The sequence below is a fragment of the Peromyscus californicus genome, unplaced genomic scaffold, assembly GCF_007827085.1.
Source record: "Peromyscus californicus insignis strain IS unplaced genomic scaffold, ASM782708v3 Scaffold_21__1_contigs__length_65335640, whole genome shotgun sequence".
NCBI lineage: Eukaryota > Metazoa > Chordata > Mammalia > Rodentia > Cricetidae > Peromyscus > Peromyscus californicus.
Window position 1 is genome coordinate 13821423 of NW_026294514.1, and position 20021 is coordinate 13841443.

The window sequence follows — 20021 nt, forward strand, 5'->3', positions numbered from 1 at the left end:
CTTTTGATTAGTTTGGCTAGGGTTATGTCAATTTTATTTACCTTTTCAAAAATTACCTCTTGGTTTAATTGAATTTTTTGTCATTTTCATTCTATTTTATTATTTTCTGCCCTGACCTTTGGTATTTCTTCCCATCTACTGCTTTGGGATTGGCTTGTTCTTGTTTCCCAGTGCCTAAAGTTTTACTGTCAGGTTGTACATTTGCTATATGTCTGACTCCTTAATGTAGGCATTTAGAGTTACACATTCCTCTCTTAGGACTCCTTTCTTGTATCACATAGATTTCAATTTTCATTATCATTTACTTCTAGGAATTTAAAATTTCCTTCTTGATTTCTTCAGTGACCCATTCATCATTCAACATTGTATTGCTTACTCTCCATGAGTTTGTATATTTTCTGAAGTTTCTATTGCTGTTAATTTCTGGCTTTATGCCAGGCAGTGGTGGCGCACACCTTTTTTTTTTTTTTTTTTAAAGATTTATTTATTTATTATGTATACAGCATGTATCCCTGCAGGCCAGAAGAGGGCAGCAGATCTCATTACAGATGGTTGTGAGCCACCATGTGGGTTCTGGGAATTGAACTCAGGACCTCTGGAAGAGTAGACAGTGCTCTTAACCTCTGAGCCATCTCTCCAGCCCCGGCGCACACCTTTTTAATCCTAGCACTTGGGAGGCAGAGGCAGGCAATTATAATAGTATAATTATTATATATAATATATATTATTATATATAACAATAATAATTATTATGGCTTTATCCCATCATAATCAGGAAGAATATAGTATTTCAATTTCCTTGTATTTGTTGAGACTTGCTTTGTGTCCTAATATATGAGTTATTTTAGAGAAGATTACATGGGTTGCTGAGAAGAATGTGTATTCCCCATTGTTCAGGCAGAATGTTCTGTAGATGTCAGTTAGGCCCATCAGTTAGTTTAATCTGTGATGTCATTTAATTTCAGTGTTTCTTTATTCATTTTTTGTGCACCTGATCTGTCCAATAGTGAGAATAGGGTGTTGCAATCACAACTGTTTGGTGGTTAATCTGTGATTTTTAAATCTTGTAGTGTTTGCTTCACAAAACTGGATGAGCTATATTTGGTGGGTGTGATGGTCTGAATGAGAAATGCCATCCATAGGTTCATGTTTTCTAACACATTGGTCCCAATTAGTGGCCCTCTTTGTAGAGATTATAGAACCTTGCAGGTCACTGGGGGCAGGTATGGATGGTTTGCAACCTTGCCCCACTTCCTGCTATCTCTCTCTGCTTCCTGTGTGGGGTTGAGCTGTGATCTCTCAGGCCTGGTCCTATAGCCATGCTGACTTCCCTGCCATGAGCGACTTGAATAACTCTCTGGAACTGTAAGGCAAAGTAAACCCTTTCTTCTATAATTCGGCAAGGTGAATGTAGTTATTATAATGGGCAGCAGAGACAAGCAGTGTCCATGATGGCCTGACCCATAATGGACAGCACAGGCAAAATGATTTTTGTGGTGGCATGACTTGTATGGAGCTCTGGTACTAGCTAAACAATCATAGTGTTTCCAGGAATGAACTAGATAAGACGCCTACTGTGTTTTTGTTTGAGCAGTATAAGCAAAAAATTCTCAAATGAAGGAAAGGCTACATTGGATGGTGGCAAGAAGGAATCTCAGCCAGTCAACTGGTTTCCACTTGAGCCAGTTTGCAGATCCAGAACCCCTTGAATGAAGAGAAGGAGAGGTTCCCCTGAGGAAAGGACCTAAGACTTTTACTGTTAGCCCAGAGAGACCTGTGGCTTTTTACACAGGTAAATGTACACTGGAGAGACAATTAGACTGTCCAGGATGTTTTGGATACTAGTTCTGAACTGACATTGACTGCAGGCCATCCCAAGAAACATTGTGGTCCTCCGGTAAAATTAGGGACTTCTGGAGGTCAACTTGACTAATGGAGTTTTAGCTAAAGTCCATCTCACGGTAGAACCAGTGGGTCCCTGAACTCATGCTTTGGTTATTTCCCCAACTCTCGAATGTATAATTGGGATAGATATACTTAGAAGCTGGCAGAATTCCCACAACTGCTGACTCTGTCTAGCCCCATTGTTAGGCCTGTGCATGGCCACCAACTTGACCACTGTTCTGCCAGAATGGCTGGCACACATTGCTTTTTTTAAAGTAACACCTTACACATGCTTCATGGGTTTTGAGATATGTGTGTCCTTGATGGTCTGGGCAGTTCCTTGAGTATATTTTAAAATGAACTTGAGATCTGAGCCTCTTGATTTACATGATTCTGTAGGGTTTTCTGAGTGAAGAGATTGGTGGACCATTTTCATAGGTCACCTCTTGGCCATAAACAGGAAGAGTCTACTGTTAAATCCCTTTAGCCAGTTCAGAAACTGTATGTTGAGATTACCAATAAAAAAGTTGCCGGGCGGTGGTGGCGCACGCCTTTAATCCCAGCACTCGGGAGGCAGAGCCAGGCGGATCTCTGTGAGTTCAAGGCCAGCCTGGGCTACCAAGTGAGTTTCAGGAAAGGCGCAAAGCTACACAGAGAAACCCTGTCTCGAAAAACCAAAAAAAAAAAAAAAAAAAAAAAAAAAAAGGTTAACATGGGCAGGAGAGACTGCTCTGCAATTAAGAGCTCCTTGAGATGATCCTTTGTGAAAAGGAAGACTTGTTTCTAAAGCAAAATAGAAGGTTTCCCAGAAGAAAAAGGGATTCCCAGAAGAAACCCAAAGAAATATAAATCAATGGCATGGAATAAAAACAACATTAAATAAATGTACAGAAATGTTTGTTTGTTTGTTTGTTTTAAAAAAGGAGGGAGGGCCGGGCAGTGGTGGCGCACGCCTTTAATCCCAGCACTCGGGAGGCAGAGCCAGGCGGATCTCTGTGAGTTCGAGGCCAGCCTAGTCTACAGTGAGTTCCAGGAAAGGTGCCAAAGCTACACAGAGAAACCCTGTCTCAAAAAACAAAAACAAAAACAAACAAACAAACAAAAAAAGGAGGAGTTGGAGGCTGGAGAGATGGTTCCGGGGTTAAGAGCACTTGTTGTTCTTGTAGAGACCTGGGTTTGCTTCCTAGCACCCATATGGTGACTTACAGCCAGCTGTAATTCCAGTTGTAGGGGATCCAGTGCCCACTCTGACCCCAGTCACATGTGGTATGCATACTTATATGCATACAGGCTAACTATGAAGACACATAAAATATATTTTTAAAGAGGTGGTCTGGGGAAATGGCTTAGTAAAACATTCAGCATGAAGTATGAGGCCCTGCGTTCAAAACCAGGTGTAGTAGTTCTTATCTGTGACCTCTGGGAAGTGGGCACAAAGGAAGACAGATTCTTTGAGTTTACAGCCAGCCAGTTTGCAGAATTGATGAGCTCCAGGTTCAGTGAGAAACACAGTCTCAAAAAATAAGGTGAGCCGGGTGGTGGTGGCACATATCTTTAAGCCCAGTACTTGAGAGGCAGAGGCAGGTGAATCTCTGTGAGTTCGAGTCCATCCTGGTCTACAGAGCAAGTTCTAGAACAGCCAAGGGTATGCAGAGGAACCCTGTCTCAAGAAACCAAAAAAAAAAAAAGATGAGTGACTATGGAAAACATCTGATGTCAGGCTCTGGTTTCGATACACATATGTACACACATGTGTCCATATATTACAATATTACACATACAAAGTAAAGAAAAAGATAAAGCAGTTAAATGGTGTGTGTGTGTGTGTGTAACCACGGATTTACATCTATTCCTCTCCTCTCCCAGAATGCTCGAAGAACCTTTGCCGGCTCCTCTTCAGCCACTGTCTTGTAACACACCGATCTGGGCCTGCCGTCTTAGGAGTTGTGAGGTGAGTCTAAGAGAATCCTTACCTCCCTTACCTGGTTATGGCAACACTTCATCCCCAGATGAATATTTTTTAATACAAATAATACAGTCAGTATCTGTCATAGTCTGTATGCACTTGCTTAATCTAAGCTCGCCTTTTGCTTTAGAAGTTATGCCTTCTATTGTGGTGGGGCAGCCTGTAATCCCAGCACTGGGGAGGTGGCGGCAGGAAGATCGAGAGTTTAAACTCTTGTGGGGCGTTTACCCAACCACCCCCACAGTTCCCCAGAGTTTTCTTGAGTGCGAGCAGCAGGAAATATTAGATAGAAGGATTTATTGCGGAGAATATCGCGGAGATAAACAGATAGAAAATAAAGGATAGCCTCGAGAGGGCCTGGAACCTATTCCAACGGGCCCCGACTGTCTCTGCCCCAGGGTTTTTATAGAGACGCCAAGGGGTGGAGCAAAAGACCTCCTCCCCCAGCACAGCCAAGTGCAGACCATCTCAGACACCTGCACTCAGGCCCGTGGTCCAATCATCCTCTATGCAGACCTGCTGGGTAAAGCCACGAGGAACCCGAGAATGGGCTCCCACAGGTCCCCCTTTCTTAATATATAAAAAAATAACTATTAATAGCTTACAGAAATCTCCATAGCTGTTACACCTCCCAGTATGGGAGTAGAGGATGATAAAGATGGCATTTCTCTTTTGAATTAGGTCCAAAGTGACTACAGCAGTCTTAACTGCCTCAAGCCCTTTCTAAACCAAAATCTCTTAAGGCGACTACAAACTTAAAGAATCCCTTAGCTTCATCATTACCATTAACAGGTTAACATAAATATTGCTATACATAGTCACAATTCTCTCAATCTTACAACTCAAAGCAAACTCTTAACAGAACCATTTGAATTAGCATATATGGTGCTATATATAGTTAACAATTTTCTCCGTCTTACAACTTTAACTCTTAATCATTTAAATTTCCTTGCTAACAAAACATAGGAAAAACTTCGATGTATTCACATCAAACTTAAATATTTCCTTAACTCCACAAAACCAGGGTGCATTAATATCAATAGGGTAAATATAATTTCTGCAAACATAATTCAACCTCATAACTCCTCCTTTTCTTTATAATTTTTTAAACAAAATCTCAAACCTAGTTAGAGGAACCCAAACTTATACAATTTCTACAAACCCATATTGAAAAGCAAAATTCTCAATCAAAAGCAGTTTCTTAATAAAATTCTTTACACACTTTAAAAGTAGTGTCTTAGTATACCCCATTTGCAGTTCTTACTAACAAAAACATGACATTAATCCACTCAAACAACTTTTGAAATTAGACTAAGGAATATTAACTCTCCCCCTTTTCTTTATAATTTTTTAAGCAAAATCTCAAGCCTAGTTATAAAACCCAAACTTTTCCATTTAAACAGTTCCATTTATAACACAATTCCAGAAAACAGTTCCTAGGTCATTACTATGAATAAACTCAAAATTGTCCCATTGCAATGAAATCTCTATTGTTCATTTCTTAAGTCCCAAAATTCAAAGGATAAATTCTGGTACTAGCCTTCCAAATATGAAGAAATCCATAACCAAGATCTTTTTGTAGTTTTATCTCATTTTAAGTTCAAAAAGTTCAAACAAGAAATAAATTCTGGTATCAGGCTTTCACTTCAAAATATGAAGAGACGTTTTACAACCAAAACTTTTTGCAGTTAATTTTTGTTCAAACAAGCGTCTCTGAACTTATTCTTTTTTAGGTACAGTAGTATTCTAAACAGCACCGTTTTTGATGTTAGCTTAGGTTTTTCTGTGTTGTGTCGATTTTCCACGGATCTCAGCTGCGGATGCCTTGTTGTGCTGGCTCTGGCGTCCGCCATTCTTAGCTTCTTAGCGGCTTCTGGAACTTTTGAAAACCGCTCAGACTGCCTGCTTTGCAGTCTGCTAGGACACTAAGTTCTGTGTGTCTCAGGTTCTTTCACCATATACATTAAGAATAGACTCACACTTAACATTTACACTTTTTTACAAACACATAACATCTTGCAAAGCATTTAGACTCACATTTACATGTTTACAAACTCACATATAACATATTAACATCTACTTATTTATACTCCTTAAGGAAACTATAGAACTACTTTAGCAAATATATTTCTTATTACTTATATATTTCTTATATTCACTCCATCTTATTCTTATTTAAACTTACATTTACAACTAGCATCTTTACTTCTTACAAGCTTATTACTATATGTCTTAAGACTGCATTAGATACTTCTTGCAAGCTTATATTCTTAAAGGAACTCTATAGATCTATTTTACAAACTTATATAGGGTTACCATTAGCATATATTTAACTTAGCAAACACCTAAAGATTTCTTAACACAGATCTAACAAGAGAATTTTTTCAAACTCACATATCTTATTTTCATCCTTTTCTACTTCTTACTCTTAATTATTATCACTATCTCTATTAGAAAGATTCTCTTAACTAGACAGGAAGTACATACATCATTTCTAAAGTTTAGAGTTTATAGTCAGCTTTGTTATAAAACACTGGAATTTAGTGAGTGTTGTTATAGAATTGTGATAGTTGTTGCTAGGGGACTGTAGCATCTTCGGGACGAAGCCACACTCCAAAGTTGCCAGTTCTCTCAGCCGTTCCGGACCGGCAGAGATGCACTGTCAGCAGTAGACAGTTTTTAACTAGAGGCTGTCCCTTCACCCAAATTCATAATAGTTTCCCTAAGTGCTTCAATTCAGACAAACATTTCTATTATAGCAGTACATTTGGTTCGTTCTACCAAAAAACTTCACTTCACGCTGGGGGTGAAATTACCGTATTTAGCTGCTGTAAAGCTGTAAAGCCAAATACTGCACAGCTATAAGGTGATATAAAGTATTTTTCTAAAGGAGCTAGTAAAGCCACAAGCGGCACAGCTCCTAACTCTGTTTCCTCACTGTTTGCATTAAACAGTGACAAAACCTCAGAAATACTAATCGAGCCACTTTCATTCTGGTTCCTTTATAGGAACATCATTGGAGCTGACCTTCCTTAGTTCCACGCTCCTTACCAGACGCTCCGGTAACCACCGAGCTTCATTCCCCTCTTGTGAAAAAACACAAACATGTCCTCGACCCCATATTAACACAGGATCGGGACCCTTTCATAATCCCGAGCAGGGATCTTTCCATTTTGAATTATCCTTAGCTAAAGGACCAGGAAGATTGGAGTGAGCTCTAATATGGCCCACAAAGCATGGCAGCTTTCTTTTTGTGAATAGCATCTTGAATTTGTTGAAACATTTTGACCGGATTGTTGTTAGTTCCAGTATTTTTACCAAAACTGTTACTATTCAAAAGGAGTCAAGAACATAGATGTTCTTTCATGAAACATATCCTTCATTAGCTTACTCTGAGAAAAAGCATTTTCAGGATTTAGTATTTTCACTTCATTAGCTTTTAACTCCTGATATTACTAGCAGCTGTAATATTTAGCATTGATTTCTTATAAGGAACTTTCAGGTGAAGCAACTCTTTTGTAAGACAGCTAGATTTTCTAAAGTTTGTTTCCCATCTATAGAGCAGTCATTTCTTTTTGAATGCCTGTTTCTTATCCCCTTAATTAGATTTGCAAAGGAATCACTCATTGCAGGCAGTTTGTTCAAAAGGCAAAGAACTTTTTTAATTTCAACAAAAGTGTCTTCATATCTAAGACAACGTTCAGTGTATAAACTGCTCTCTCTTGCTTTCTTAAGGATTTTAAAGTGGCTTATTTGCTCTTAAAGGTAGCTTTTTGTCATCCAACTGCCATAAAAACTTTGCACAACTATTAGGGTAAATAAGGCATTTTACCAAGGAGCCCCAAACCGTGAAGCACCTAGTTCCATATCCTTTCAATTTTTCATTGGAACTGACACTTAAACTTAGACGATTTTTCTCCTTATTCTTTTAAAAGCTGTATTTTAAGTTTACCATGAACGTATTTTCGAGCTGACAAGTGTTTCAGGGCAATGTTGCCATCTTTAATGGAAAAACTACCTTTCCCAGAATGCATTTCCCTTATATCAGTCCATAATAATATCATTTCCCTTATATCAGTCATTTCCCATAGTTCTTTTCGGGTCTGAGAGTCAACTTGTTCTCTTTTACCAGACTTGTTTACAAATTCTTGCCCGGGAGGTTTGAACAAAGTTTTTTGCTTTTGCAATGGGAGATTTGAACGAGCATTTTACATTTTCAATTATGGGACATTGGGAGGTTTCTGGTCTCTCAGCTGGCTTCAACAGGTGTCTCTCCTTCATTTGACACAGGCCCCCAAATCAGAACCGCACTTGCCTCGTTAGCCGACATTGAGGCTGGCATTTCTGATAGCAACTTTCCTAGGGGCTTGTGTTTGTCTTAGCCAGTCAGTGAAAAACATTTACAACAGAGCTTTTCCATAGCTCCTTCAAAGATTTTCTCCCACTGATTTTATTCTCATTTTGCTTGTTCCTTCCTTCCCCAGATGCAGAGCTTCAGGTATTTGTCTGTGGCTCTGTTCCTCTGCTAGCTGCCTTTGGAGGTAGGGGCTTTTTTCTCCCCAAATCTGCCTTAAATTCTAGCAGCTTTTTCAGGTCATATTTCTGGGGAGGATTATGTCCCTTCTGTTTCTTCAGAGTCTTTTTCCCAGACAGTTCCCAGTTTGGTCTCAGTTTATCCCCTCTACCCCAGAAAGTTTCCGACACTACAGTGGTGGCTTTCCCTGCTACTGAAGGTAGGGGCTTTTTGTCCGTTTTCGGGGTCTGTGTGGTTTGCATACAGACTGAAAATCTAGCAAGGGAGGTTTTTGCCATTTCTAAACTCCCATTAGGACAGGTGTTTTGCCTTATCCGGCCTTCACCTGACCCAGTCCCCCAGGGGGTTGCATTTGCTTGTCTGGGTGCTCAAGGACAGAGCTTATGCCAGAGGCAATCACCCCTCAAGGCTACACTCCCTCATCTCAGGGAGTCAGTTGAAACAAAGCTTTTCTCAAAGAGGTGCTTTCTCTGACAGAAAAGAAAGCTTTACTCCTGGATAGTTCTGTTCTGCCCTGGCTGGGCTCTTTCCCCAGACAGCGTTCTGACTCAGCAGCACAACTGCTTCAGACACAGTTCAGCTTTACTGTTTTCCCAGAAAGGTCCTTTCTCTAATAGGAAAGCTTTTTCTCAGATTTTTTTGCAGCTGTGGACCTATCAACCCGGGACTTGTAGGAAAGTGGACAACTGTGCCGTTCCCACAGGCTTTAGCTTTGTTTGTTCATTAGCAATCTTCCCCTGGGTCCTGCACCTTCCTGCCTCAGCTCTGTGCTCCAGTAAGTTTACCACTGCAGGAACCCTAGTATCCCCGACATGCACCCCAACTCAGAGACGCTGGCCAGTCGCCTCTGGGTTTTTGGTCAGAAGTGAGGATACAATGCTAACAGTTTGCATTGCTTTAGGGGATCTTTGCATTAGGACGATTAGGAGCACCTTTTCATTCTGAAATGCTCACTCAGAAACAAAACCCTTGATGCCTCAGCTCGGCTGTAACTGAAAAGCTTGGCTTTTTTGCTTTTCTCAGGTAAAGTTTCCGGCCCTTTTGGGCTCTCTGTAGCTCTTTACCCACACTCTCCCAAGCGTTTCCCTCAGGGTACTCTGACCCACTGTTTTTTACCAGCTTGAAGAGACAGCTTAGAGGAGGTTTTTAGGAACTTGTCCCTGCCTCCTGCATTGCAGGGAGGATTTTTAAAGCTTGAAAGAGAACTTGGAGAGGTTTTGCTGTCTTAAGTTTGTTTTGTTTTCCCTTAGAGCTAATCACAGATGGTCCCCACACTAATATCTTCAGGTGATTCTAATTTTTGTCCTTCTGAGAAATTTAAAGGCTTTAGTTTTTAAGTTTGAGAGCTTTTGAGAAAGATTAAGGCTTTTTAGAGATTTTTTTTTCCCCAAATTTTCCAAGAAAAGCTTTATAGTTTAAAAGATTTTTTTTTCCCCAAGAGAAAGACCAACTTTTCCCAAAACTTCCCAACTTTAAACTTTTTGGCTTTTTACACCTCCATTTTTGCCTCAGGGAGAAATCACTTTCTCCTGCCACTTGGACTTAGCATTTCAGCTGTCCCCAGGTCAAAAGCTTCCATAGGAAACTTTTTCTTCCCCATAAGCTCAAAGAAGAGCTTTTTACTACCCATAAAGCCCAAAGATTTTTTTCCCCCCAGTTTGCATTCATAGCCCCCAAAGTTAGAAAATTGAAGAGTTTTTCTGTCTAGTTGCCTTATTTTTTCCTACACAATCTTACACTTCTAAGTTTTTCCTAGACTATATTACTACCCTATGCCTTATTTTTCACAGATAGAAATTGAGAAAGGGATACAAGATAGAAAATTTTGACAGAAGAGAATTTCGCTGCAGCATCGGACATCCTTCCAGTCCGCTTTCCTTTTCTCTCGAGGATAAAACCCCTGCCTCTCAATATATATAAAAAATATATATTTCCATAACACCGGCATGCCTTATCCACTGGCAGGGCTGAACTCAGCACTTTCGCCAAAAACTCTGTAATAAAACTTATTTTCCTTTATCTTTAGTCCCTATTACTTTGTCTTTAGTCCCTGTTCATTTGTCTTTAGTCCCCCTTTTTTTAGTCCCCCCTTTTTTTCTTTAGTCCCTTTTTTTTTCTTTTTTCTTTAGTCCCTGTTCATGGCGCCATTCTGTGGGGCGTTTACCCAACCACCCCCACAGTTCCCCAGAGTTTTCTTGAGTGCGAGCAGCAGGAAATATTAGATAGAAGGATTTATTGCGGAGAATATCGCGGAGATAAACAGATAGAAAATAAAGGATAGCCTCGAGAGGGCCTGGAACCTATTCCAACGGGCCCCGACTGTCTCCGCCCCAGGGTTTTTATAGAGACGCCAAGGGGTGGAGCAAAAGACCTCCTCCCCCAGCACAGCCAAGTGCAGACCATCTCAGACACCTGCACTCAGGCCCGTGGTCCAATCATCCTCTATGCAGACCTGCTGGGTAAAGCCACGAGGAACCCGAGAATGGGCTCCCACAAACTCTTCCTTGGCTACAGAGTGAGTTCGAGACCAGCCTGGGCTACATGAAGCCCTGTCCCTGAAAGGACCCAACGGAAGAAGAGAAAAGGCAGAAGTCGTGTGAAGCTCCGCTGAGTGGCTGCCATCTCCTCTCGAGTGGCTCACTCCATTAGCATCCCTCTCTACCTTCTGCTTTGGACGACCTCCTCTCTCTCTGCTTGCATTTATTTCTTCTTATAGTCTCAGTATAAATTCCTCAGGTTTGCTTTTGACCTGTGTTCACTTTATCTTTTGAAGGATTTTACCTGTTTTGTTGACTTTCAGCTCTCATGTCTATAAAATAATTTGCAAATCTATATCACCAGTTCTGTAATTTGTAGTGTAGCCCCAGACCTTCAGCATCTTTTTGAAGTTTTACTTAGATTTTACCTTAAAATTACTGTGACCATACCAGTTAACTCTGCTTCCTAAATTCTTTGCCTGTTAATTAACATTAATAAACACCATTTCCTTAGATATTCAGACACAGAGTCTTAGACTAATATCTTGGTTTCACCGAGATACTTGGCTGGTTTTTGTTGTTCTTGTTGTTTTGACTGACTGTGTGTTTGTTTGAGATGGTCTCACAGTGTAGCCATGGCTGGCCTGATATTCACTATGCAGACAAAGCTAGCTTTACACTGTGTTAGTCCTTCTGCCTCAACCTTCCAAGTGCTGGGATTGTAGATGTATATTACCATGTCCAAGTCACAATTCTTTTGAAAATGGTTAAGATAACTTACTGCTCTTGCAGAGGACCTGTGTTTAATTCCAGAAACTATATGAGTATAACACCCTCATCTGGCCTCTGTAGGCCCTGTATACATGTGGTGCACAGATATATATGTAGGCAAACCACCCATATAGATAAAATAAAAATAAATAAAATCCCCCCAAAATTAAATGTTATAAAAAAGAGTATTAGATATAATGAAGTTCTTGTGCAAGATTTTTTTAGAACACATAGTCATTGGATTTTAGATAGATTCTTGGCATCATATAAAAAAATCACAAAGAATCAGTACTCGATTTGATCTCGGGTAGAATTTTAGACATCCAAGAGGATGGATATATTACATATTCTTCAAGCTTTTTCTTCTAAAACTTACTTCTCGTATGGCAGTGAATGTGTTATTATATACTCTTCCATCTGTTTGATGGTACTGTTTGAGTTCAGACCACTACAGGCCAGCGGTGAGGAAGTGACTTGATGCTATTTCACCTTAGAGAATTATCTTGTTAAATTTACTGTTCACTGAAATGTATTTGCCAATGATTTTCTTTCTTTCTTTTTGTGTGTGTGGGGGCGGTAACAGCTTTAATCTGTCATGGCTGACACATGGGACAGAATCCTGCTGGCCTCCCATCCTTCCAACCAATGATTTTCTTATGTGATTTCTCCTTGTACAGAAAATTGGAGATTCCTACCGTGGCTACTGTGTCAGTGAGACTGAACTAGAAAGCATCCTCACTTTTCATAAGCAGCAAACCCGGAGTGTCTGGGGCACTCGCCAGTCTCCAAGCCCAGCCAAACCTGCCACGCGCTTGATGTGGAAGTCCCAGTATGTGCCCTACGATGGCATCCCATTTGTCAATGCAGGTAACTCCATTAGTTACTTAAAGGCCCAGCAGCTGCGCTCTGTTGTGAAAATAGGATTTTTGTGAGATACATTTCATTTTGGTAGGTGAGAATTGAATTTTAATTGCTGAAAATGAATGAATATTAAACTAAAAAGAAAACATAGCAAATATAACCAATTACTTTGTCATAAAATTATGTTTTAATCCATAATACCAAGTAAATAATATTTCACTTGTATAGTATGTTAATAAATAGAACTTTAAATTCCAAGTAGACCTATAGACAATATCACATAATCAAAAAAATAATCCTTTATAGTCACACTAACAGAAATAAATCATCTCTCAGATAGATAGACGATAGCTATATAGACAGACACACAAACACATAATTTCGTTGTTTAGATCAGATTCTGCAGCCAAGTAAGTTCCAAAACCTTTGTTTTCTGAATTTTTTACGTTTCAGATTTACTCATAAAGAATTAATTTGCTTGAGGGGTGGGCTGGAGAGATGACTCAGAGGTTAAGAGCATTGGCTGCTCTTTCAGAGGTCCTGAGTTCAATTCCCAGCAACCACATGGTGGCTCACAACCATCTGTAATGAGATCTGGTGCCCTCTTCTGGCATGCAGACAGAACACTGTGTACATGATAAATAAATAAATCTTAAGGAAAAAAAAGCATTAACATGCTGATTTTCATTCCTGTTGGCAATGTTATAAATGTCTCTACATTCAATCCTTGGTTTAGTATATCCAGACTTTAAAGCACTGGAGCATAACTTTACAACCCAGCACTCTGGAAACAGGCAGGAGGCCCTCTAGGAGTTCAAGGCCAGCCAGGGCTACATGGTGGACCCTCTGTCAAAAAAATAAAACGAAAAGATTATGTTATGGGAATTTTCATATGTATCAAAAATGGAGATAAGAATATAAAAAATGTTCTGGAATCTATCATGTAGCTTCAACAGCTGTCAGCTGTTTTTAAACCAGATTTTTGTGATATGATTATTTATGTATGTGTTTGTTCTGTCGGCTTTATTTATTTATTTATTTATTTATTTATTTATTTATTTATTTATTTTTTGGTTTTTCGAAACCGTTTCTCTGTGTAGCTTTGTGCCTCTCCTGGAACTCACTTGGTAGCCCAGGCTGGCCTCGAACTCACAGAGATCCGCCTGGCTCTGCCTCCCGAGTGCTGGGATTAAAGGCGTGCTGCCGCCACCGCCACCACCACCACCACCACCACCACCACCACCACCACCACCACCACCATCACCACCACCACCACCCGGCCTGGCTTTATTTTTTTTTTAATTGTTTATTTCCACCTTCATTCCTACAAAATCCTAGCCCAGGTTACTCTTGTCTCATCTTTGTCCTTCCCAAACATGTGACAACCCTGACATCAAACTTTAAAATAATTAATAGAGTGAGACTTGATGACACAGACCTTCAAACCTAGCACTCAGGAGGCAGAAGCAGGTAGAGCTCTGTGAGATCAAGGCCAGCCTAGTCTACATAGTGAGTTATAGGCCAACCAAGGCTACTTAGTGAGATCCTGTCCCTAAATGTCTTAGTTAGGGTTTCTATTGCTGTGAAGAGCACCATGTCCATAGCACCTCTTATAAAGGAAAACATTTAACTGGGGTGACGGCTTACAGTTCAGAGGTTCAGTCCATTGTTATCAAGGTGGGGAGCATGGTGGCAGACAGACAGACACGGTGCTGGAGCGGTAGCCGAGAGTTCTACATTTGGATCAGAAGGCAGCAGGAAGAGAGAGTAACACTCAGTGAAGCTTAAGCAAGAGACCTCAAAGCCCATCTCCTCAGTGACGCACTTCCTCCAACAAGGCCACACTTCCCAATAGTGCCACTCCCTGTGAACTTATGGTGGACAATTACATTCAAACTACCACACTAAACAACAAAAAATAAAAAATAAATATTAGTTTATACTAATATTATAAAGTCACCAACAATCCCTTTAAACAGAGGTCTTACATTTTAGTGTCAGCTTTATTAATTTTTTTATTTATGATTGACAATTTTATATGTATTTTTGGGGTTCTTTTTATGGATATGTTGCTAGAGTTCTACACATATGCAGTGCCCACAGATGCTAGAAGAGGGAATTGGATCCTCTGGAACTCGAGTTACAGACGCCTGTGAACCACCATGTAGGTGCTGGGATCTTACAGGTGCAGGGTCCTCTGGAAGAGTAGCCAGTGCTCTCAGCCACTGAGCATCTCTCCAGCTATTTTTTATGTCTTAAAAGTCGGTTGTCACTGGGCAGTGGTGGCATACGCCTTTAATCCCAGAACTTGGGAGGCAGAGGCAGGCAGATCTCTGTGAGTTTGAGGCCATCCTGGGCTATAGAGTGAATTCCAGGAAAGGTGCAAAGCTACACGGAGAAACCCTGTCTTGAAAAACCAAAAGAAGAAATAAGAAAATCAATAAATTTTGAAACAGGAAGTAAAGGGGCTAAAGAAATGAGTCAGCAGCTAAGAGCACTTCTGCCCCTGCAGAGGACCTGGGTTCAGTTCCCAACTTCCACACCAGGTATCCCAAACCATCTATAACTCCAAGTTCATGGGATCCAGCACCCTCTGGCCCCCATAGGCACCTGCACACACTTGGTGCACATAAACTCTTAAAGGTATACACACAAACACAAAAACAAAAATCTTTTTCTTTTAATTTTGTTTGTTAAGGAAATTAGGGGCTGGAGAGATGGCTCAGTGCTTAAGAGTACTTGTTGCTCTTGCAGTGGACCAGGTTCTGTTCCCAGCACCCATATGGTGGCTCACAATCATTAACTCCAGCTCCCGGGGATCAGATGCCTCTTCTTACCTCTGTGGGCAACAGGCACGCACATGTACACATATGCGCATTCAAGCAAAACACTCATATACATAAAATAAAGTAAATCTAAAAAATTTTTTAAGGGAATTAAGATTTTTTAAATAGTATTAACAATTAACCAAATGTAACATTTGCTAATTTCAACTTATAAAGTGGTACATTCAGTATTATTAAAAATCATATGTCTCACTTGGCACATACCTTTAATCCCAGCACTCAGGAGGCAGAGGCAGGAGGACCTCTGTGAGTACAAGGCCATCCTGGTTTACAGAGTGAGTTCCAGGACAGCCAGTGCTACACAGAAAAACCCTGTCTTGAAATAACAAATAAAATAAAATCATATGTCTCTATGTATCAGTAAATGAGATATTTATTAATTACTTACCATGATTATGGCATATTTGATAAATTTTATATAAATTTAAATTTGTCTGTTTGCATTTTTAGTAAGAAATACTGATGTTTTTGTTCCATAATCTTATATAATTAAAAGTATAGATTTTGAAATTGCCACAACCAAGTTTTTAACAATCTGTCTAGATTATTTAAGCAGATAAATTACTGCATTGGTTGGTTTGGGTCCACAGGTAGTCGAGCTGTAGTAATGGAGTGTCAGTATGGACCAAGAAGGAAAGGTTTCCAGTTAAAAAGAATCAGTGAGCAAGAAAGCAGGTCTTGTCATCTCTACAAAGCTACTTGTCCAGCCAGGTAAGCTTATTTTATCTCACTTAATTTTTTTAATTAAAGTCTTATTTTTGAATTGCAAACAGAAGCATTTTTATTAAGTTTAAATAGTTAAATTGTGTGCAGTGAAGTCTAGGTTTTCCTCTCACTGTTTTGTATATTCCTCATTAAAGCCTCAACTCTTAACAGTTTTTTGTGTCATTTTGCAAAGATTTTTCTATATATGAATGTGTATGTGTGTGAATATACACATATCTTCTTCTACCCTAAAAGGTCAGGAAAGCCCACTAATGTTTTCTTTCCTTAAAGTGAGATAATCATGTTCCCTCTCCCCTGTTGTCTGAAAGCCTGTCGTAAGTGTCTATCTTAGTCAGGGTTTCCATTGCTGTCAAGAGACACCATGACCATGCCAACTCTTATAAAGGAAAACATTCAGTTGGGGCTGGCTTACAGTTTCATAGGTACAATCCATTATCATCATGGTGCGATGTGGCAGCATGCAGGCAGACATGGTGCTGGAGAAGGAGCTGAGAGTCCTGCATCTTGCACCAACAACAAGAAGTGAACTGAAACACTGGGTGTGGCTTGAGCATATATGAGACTCAAAGCCCGCTTCCACAGATACACACTTCCTCCAACAAGGCCATACCTACTCCAACAAAGCCACACCTTCTAAAATTGCCACTCCCTATGAGCTTATGGGGACTAGTTACATACAAACTACCACAGTGTCTAATGCACAGATATCAAATTGCTGACTAGTGTTCATACGACATATACTAGTTACTAAACACTCTGTTTTCATTTCTAGTAGATCTTTAAAGTGGCTTCATATCGGCATATGAGTATTTTTTTCTTTTAAATAGCTGTGTAATATTCCATTTGTAAGCATACCATTTAATTAATCCTCTATGGATAGATATGTAAGCTATGAAAAAAATTGGTTTTTTTGAGATAGGATCTCCTATCCCTCAGGCTAGTTTCACACACTGTGTAGCCAAGGGTGGCCTTGAATTCCTTATCCTCCTGCCTCTGCCTCTGTCTCTTTAATGCTGCGATTTACAGATGTATACCAACATGACTAGTGACAAATTCTTTTATTAGGTTCAAAACCACAATCAATAATCTTAAGTTTATTAGTAGGATAAATCCCTAGAATGGTAATTGTTAGGGAAAGGTTATGTACTTTTAAAATGTTGACAAAGAAAACTTGCTTCTAAGAGAGGTTTTACCAATTTACATTCACACCAGCAATGTGTGAGAGCAGTAGTAACTTTAGATAGAGAACTAGGTTGTCATTGCTCTGGGTGAGAATAAAAAATGTGAACCAATGAAAGATTTTTTTCTTAATGTTCTATACTAATACTCTTTTAGACATTGAAAATGTTCAAAATTATTAGTAAAATGAAAACTGTTAAAGGCATATTGTGCTGAGGGATACAGATAGCTCAGGGGTACAGCGTGCACAAAGCCCTGAGCCAAATCTGCAGCACTTCAAAAGAATCAAGCAGTATGCACTGAATGTGCTGCCTCATGCCTGTGATCCCAGGCTTGGAAGGTTAAGGGGAAAAGAATCATTGGAGCCTAGACATTTTAGTTCAGCCTGAGCAACAAGGACCCTTCGTCAAACAAAACAAAGATAGTGTGTTATGGTTGGACTTAGTGGATAACTGAAGCATTACATTTCAGCATCACATGTATCACACACTTAAGCATTCTTGTGTTTTAAAAGACTGGAGGCTGGAGAGATGCTTCAATGGTAACCTGCTCATGCAGAGGACTTGGATTTGGTTCCCAGTACCCACATGGTGGCTCGCAAACATCTGTGACTCCAGTTCCAGGGAATCTGATGCCTCTTCTGACCTCAATGAACTCCTGCTCTCTTGTGGTACACATACATACCCTCAGGCGTGCACGCACACACGCACGCACGCACGTATGCGCATGCACACATACACACACAAAATAAAATAAATACTTTTAAAAGACCGGTGTGGTGGTGCACACCTGTAATCCCAGCACTGGGAGGTAGAGAAAGAAGTGGCATGAGTAACACAAAATAAATAAGTCAATAAAATGGAATAAACTTTAAGGGATCGGAGAGATGATGTAGCACTTAGGAGCACTGACTGATCTTATTGAGAACTTGGGTTCAGTTTCCACCACCCACATGGTGGTTCACAACCATCCAGAACTAGTTCCAGGGACTAGTTCCAGGGACTCCAAAGCCCTCCTCTGACTGCTGCACTCACGTGGTGCACAGACATGCATGCAGGCAAGACACCCATACACATAAAACAACAAAGTAATTTTTTTTTAATTTAGTGTCTTATGAGATAGCTAGAATATTGTAAAGAAATTTGTACTTGATTAAAAATACAGAGAGATTCTTCAACATAGGAATACAAATAAATGGGAAGAACTATTGTGTACTTTTTTTTTTTTGAAAGAGTCTCTTGCTGTCCTGGAACTCTCTATGTAGATCATGCTGGCCTTGAACTCATAAAGAAAGATCTTCCTGCCTGGGATTAAAGGTATTGGTCACCAAGAGTAAATTATGTGTTGTTGTTGGCCTGGCAGTGGTGCTCGCCTTTAATCCCAGCACTCAGGAGGCAAAGGCAGGTGGATCTCTGTGAGTTTGAGGTTAGTCTAGTCTACAGAGCAAGATCTAGGACAGCCAGGGCTACACAGAGAAATCCTGTCTCGGAAAAAAAAAAAGAAAAAGTGTCATTGTTGTATTCAATGAATTTAGATAATGGAAGTTTAAAGGCAATCAACTTGGAAGAAGTTCCTTAAACTAAATGTGAATTATGGCTTCCAGGACAGTAAAGACGAAAAAAATTCATAAAAATTAACTATTGCCGGGCGGTGGTGGTGCACACCTTTAATTCCAGCACTCAGGAGGCAGAGCCAGGCGGTTCTTTGTGAATTTGAGGCCAGCCTGGTCTACAGAGCGAGATCCAGGACAGGCACCAAAACTACACAGAGAAACCCTGTCTCGAAAAAAAAAAAAAAAATTGACTATATTTAGATACTTATACTCAATTTGTGATAATTGTTAATTTTGTAAGTACCATGCACTTAATATGACATCTTTCCTAAGCTTCTGAATACTAAATTAATTATTCTCTAACTTTTCTGTTTGAACTGTTTGTTGGTGTTAGGTATTTCTTGAGATTATAAGAAACAGTTTCTTCCTTGTCTTGTATAAAGGATTTACATTAAAAAGGTACAGAAGTTCCCTGAATATAGAGTGCCTACAGACCCCCAGATAGACAGGAAGATCATCAGAATGGAGCAGGAGAAAGCCTTCACCATGCTGAAGAAGAACATGGTAGATGCTGGTGGTGTCCTTCGGTATGGCATTCGTACAGCTCTTTCATTTTCTGATTAGCATCATTAACAAGCACTCTTCTTACACTTATGTTTTCAATGATCTCATTAAGGACTGGTTTTAGAAATTAGATACCTTGCCAGTATTAAACTTACTTGCTATGTATATGTTTTGACTTTACCACCTAAAAATTGTAAATAATCTAACTGTACATCGTTGACTACTGTGACAGCCATCTGTGAAGTTTCAGCCCTACATAAAATTCCATTTTATGCTTCATGTTTTAAATAGAAGGAGCTATAATATTTCTGGCTTACTGTCCTTTACTTGTCAATGTCAATTCATGTGAAGAATTTATTATTGTGTAACGAGGTCAAATATAAGGAAAACTTTTGTATGCTCTTTTATAAAGATTTAAAAGTGAAGTCAAAGCCGGGCGGTGGTGGCGCACGCCTTTAATCCCAGCACTCGGGAGGCAGAACCAGGCGGATCTCTCTGAGTTTGAGGCCAACCTGGGCTACAGAGTGAGTTCCAGGAAAGGGGCAAAGCTACACAGAGAAACCCTGTCTTGGGAAAAAAAAAAAAAAAAGTGAAGTCAATAATTAGATCCTTCAATTTTTAAAACATGTCACTCTAAACTTTTTTTTAATTCTTAGATTTT

The 20021-nt window shown here is 39.8% G+C and overlaps 1 protein-coding gene across 12 annotated transcripts in view; it reads left to right on the plus strand.

Annotated features, from left to right (window-relative positions):
- Nucleotides 1–20021, plus strand: part of Carf (calcium responsive transcription factor) — a 79836-nt gene that overhangs the window by 19024 nt on the left and 40791 nt on the right. For 11 of the 12 annotated variants that reach the window (XM_052749572.1, XM_052749565.1, XM_052749575.1 and 8 more), the window contains 4 exons: nt 3751–3835; nt 12310–12499; nt 15930–16050; nt 19240–19383. In XM_052749572.1, the coding sequence (XP_052605532.1) occupies nt 3751–3835; nt 12310–12499; nt 15930–16050; nt 19240–19383 (540 nt within the window). The remainder of the gene's footprint in view (nt 1–3750; nt 3836–12309; nt 12500–15929; nt 16051–19239; nt 19384–20021) is intronic. The other variant, XM_052749571.1, reaches the window with a different exon arrangement.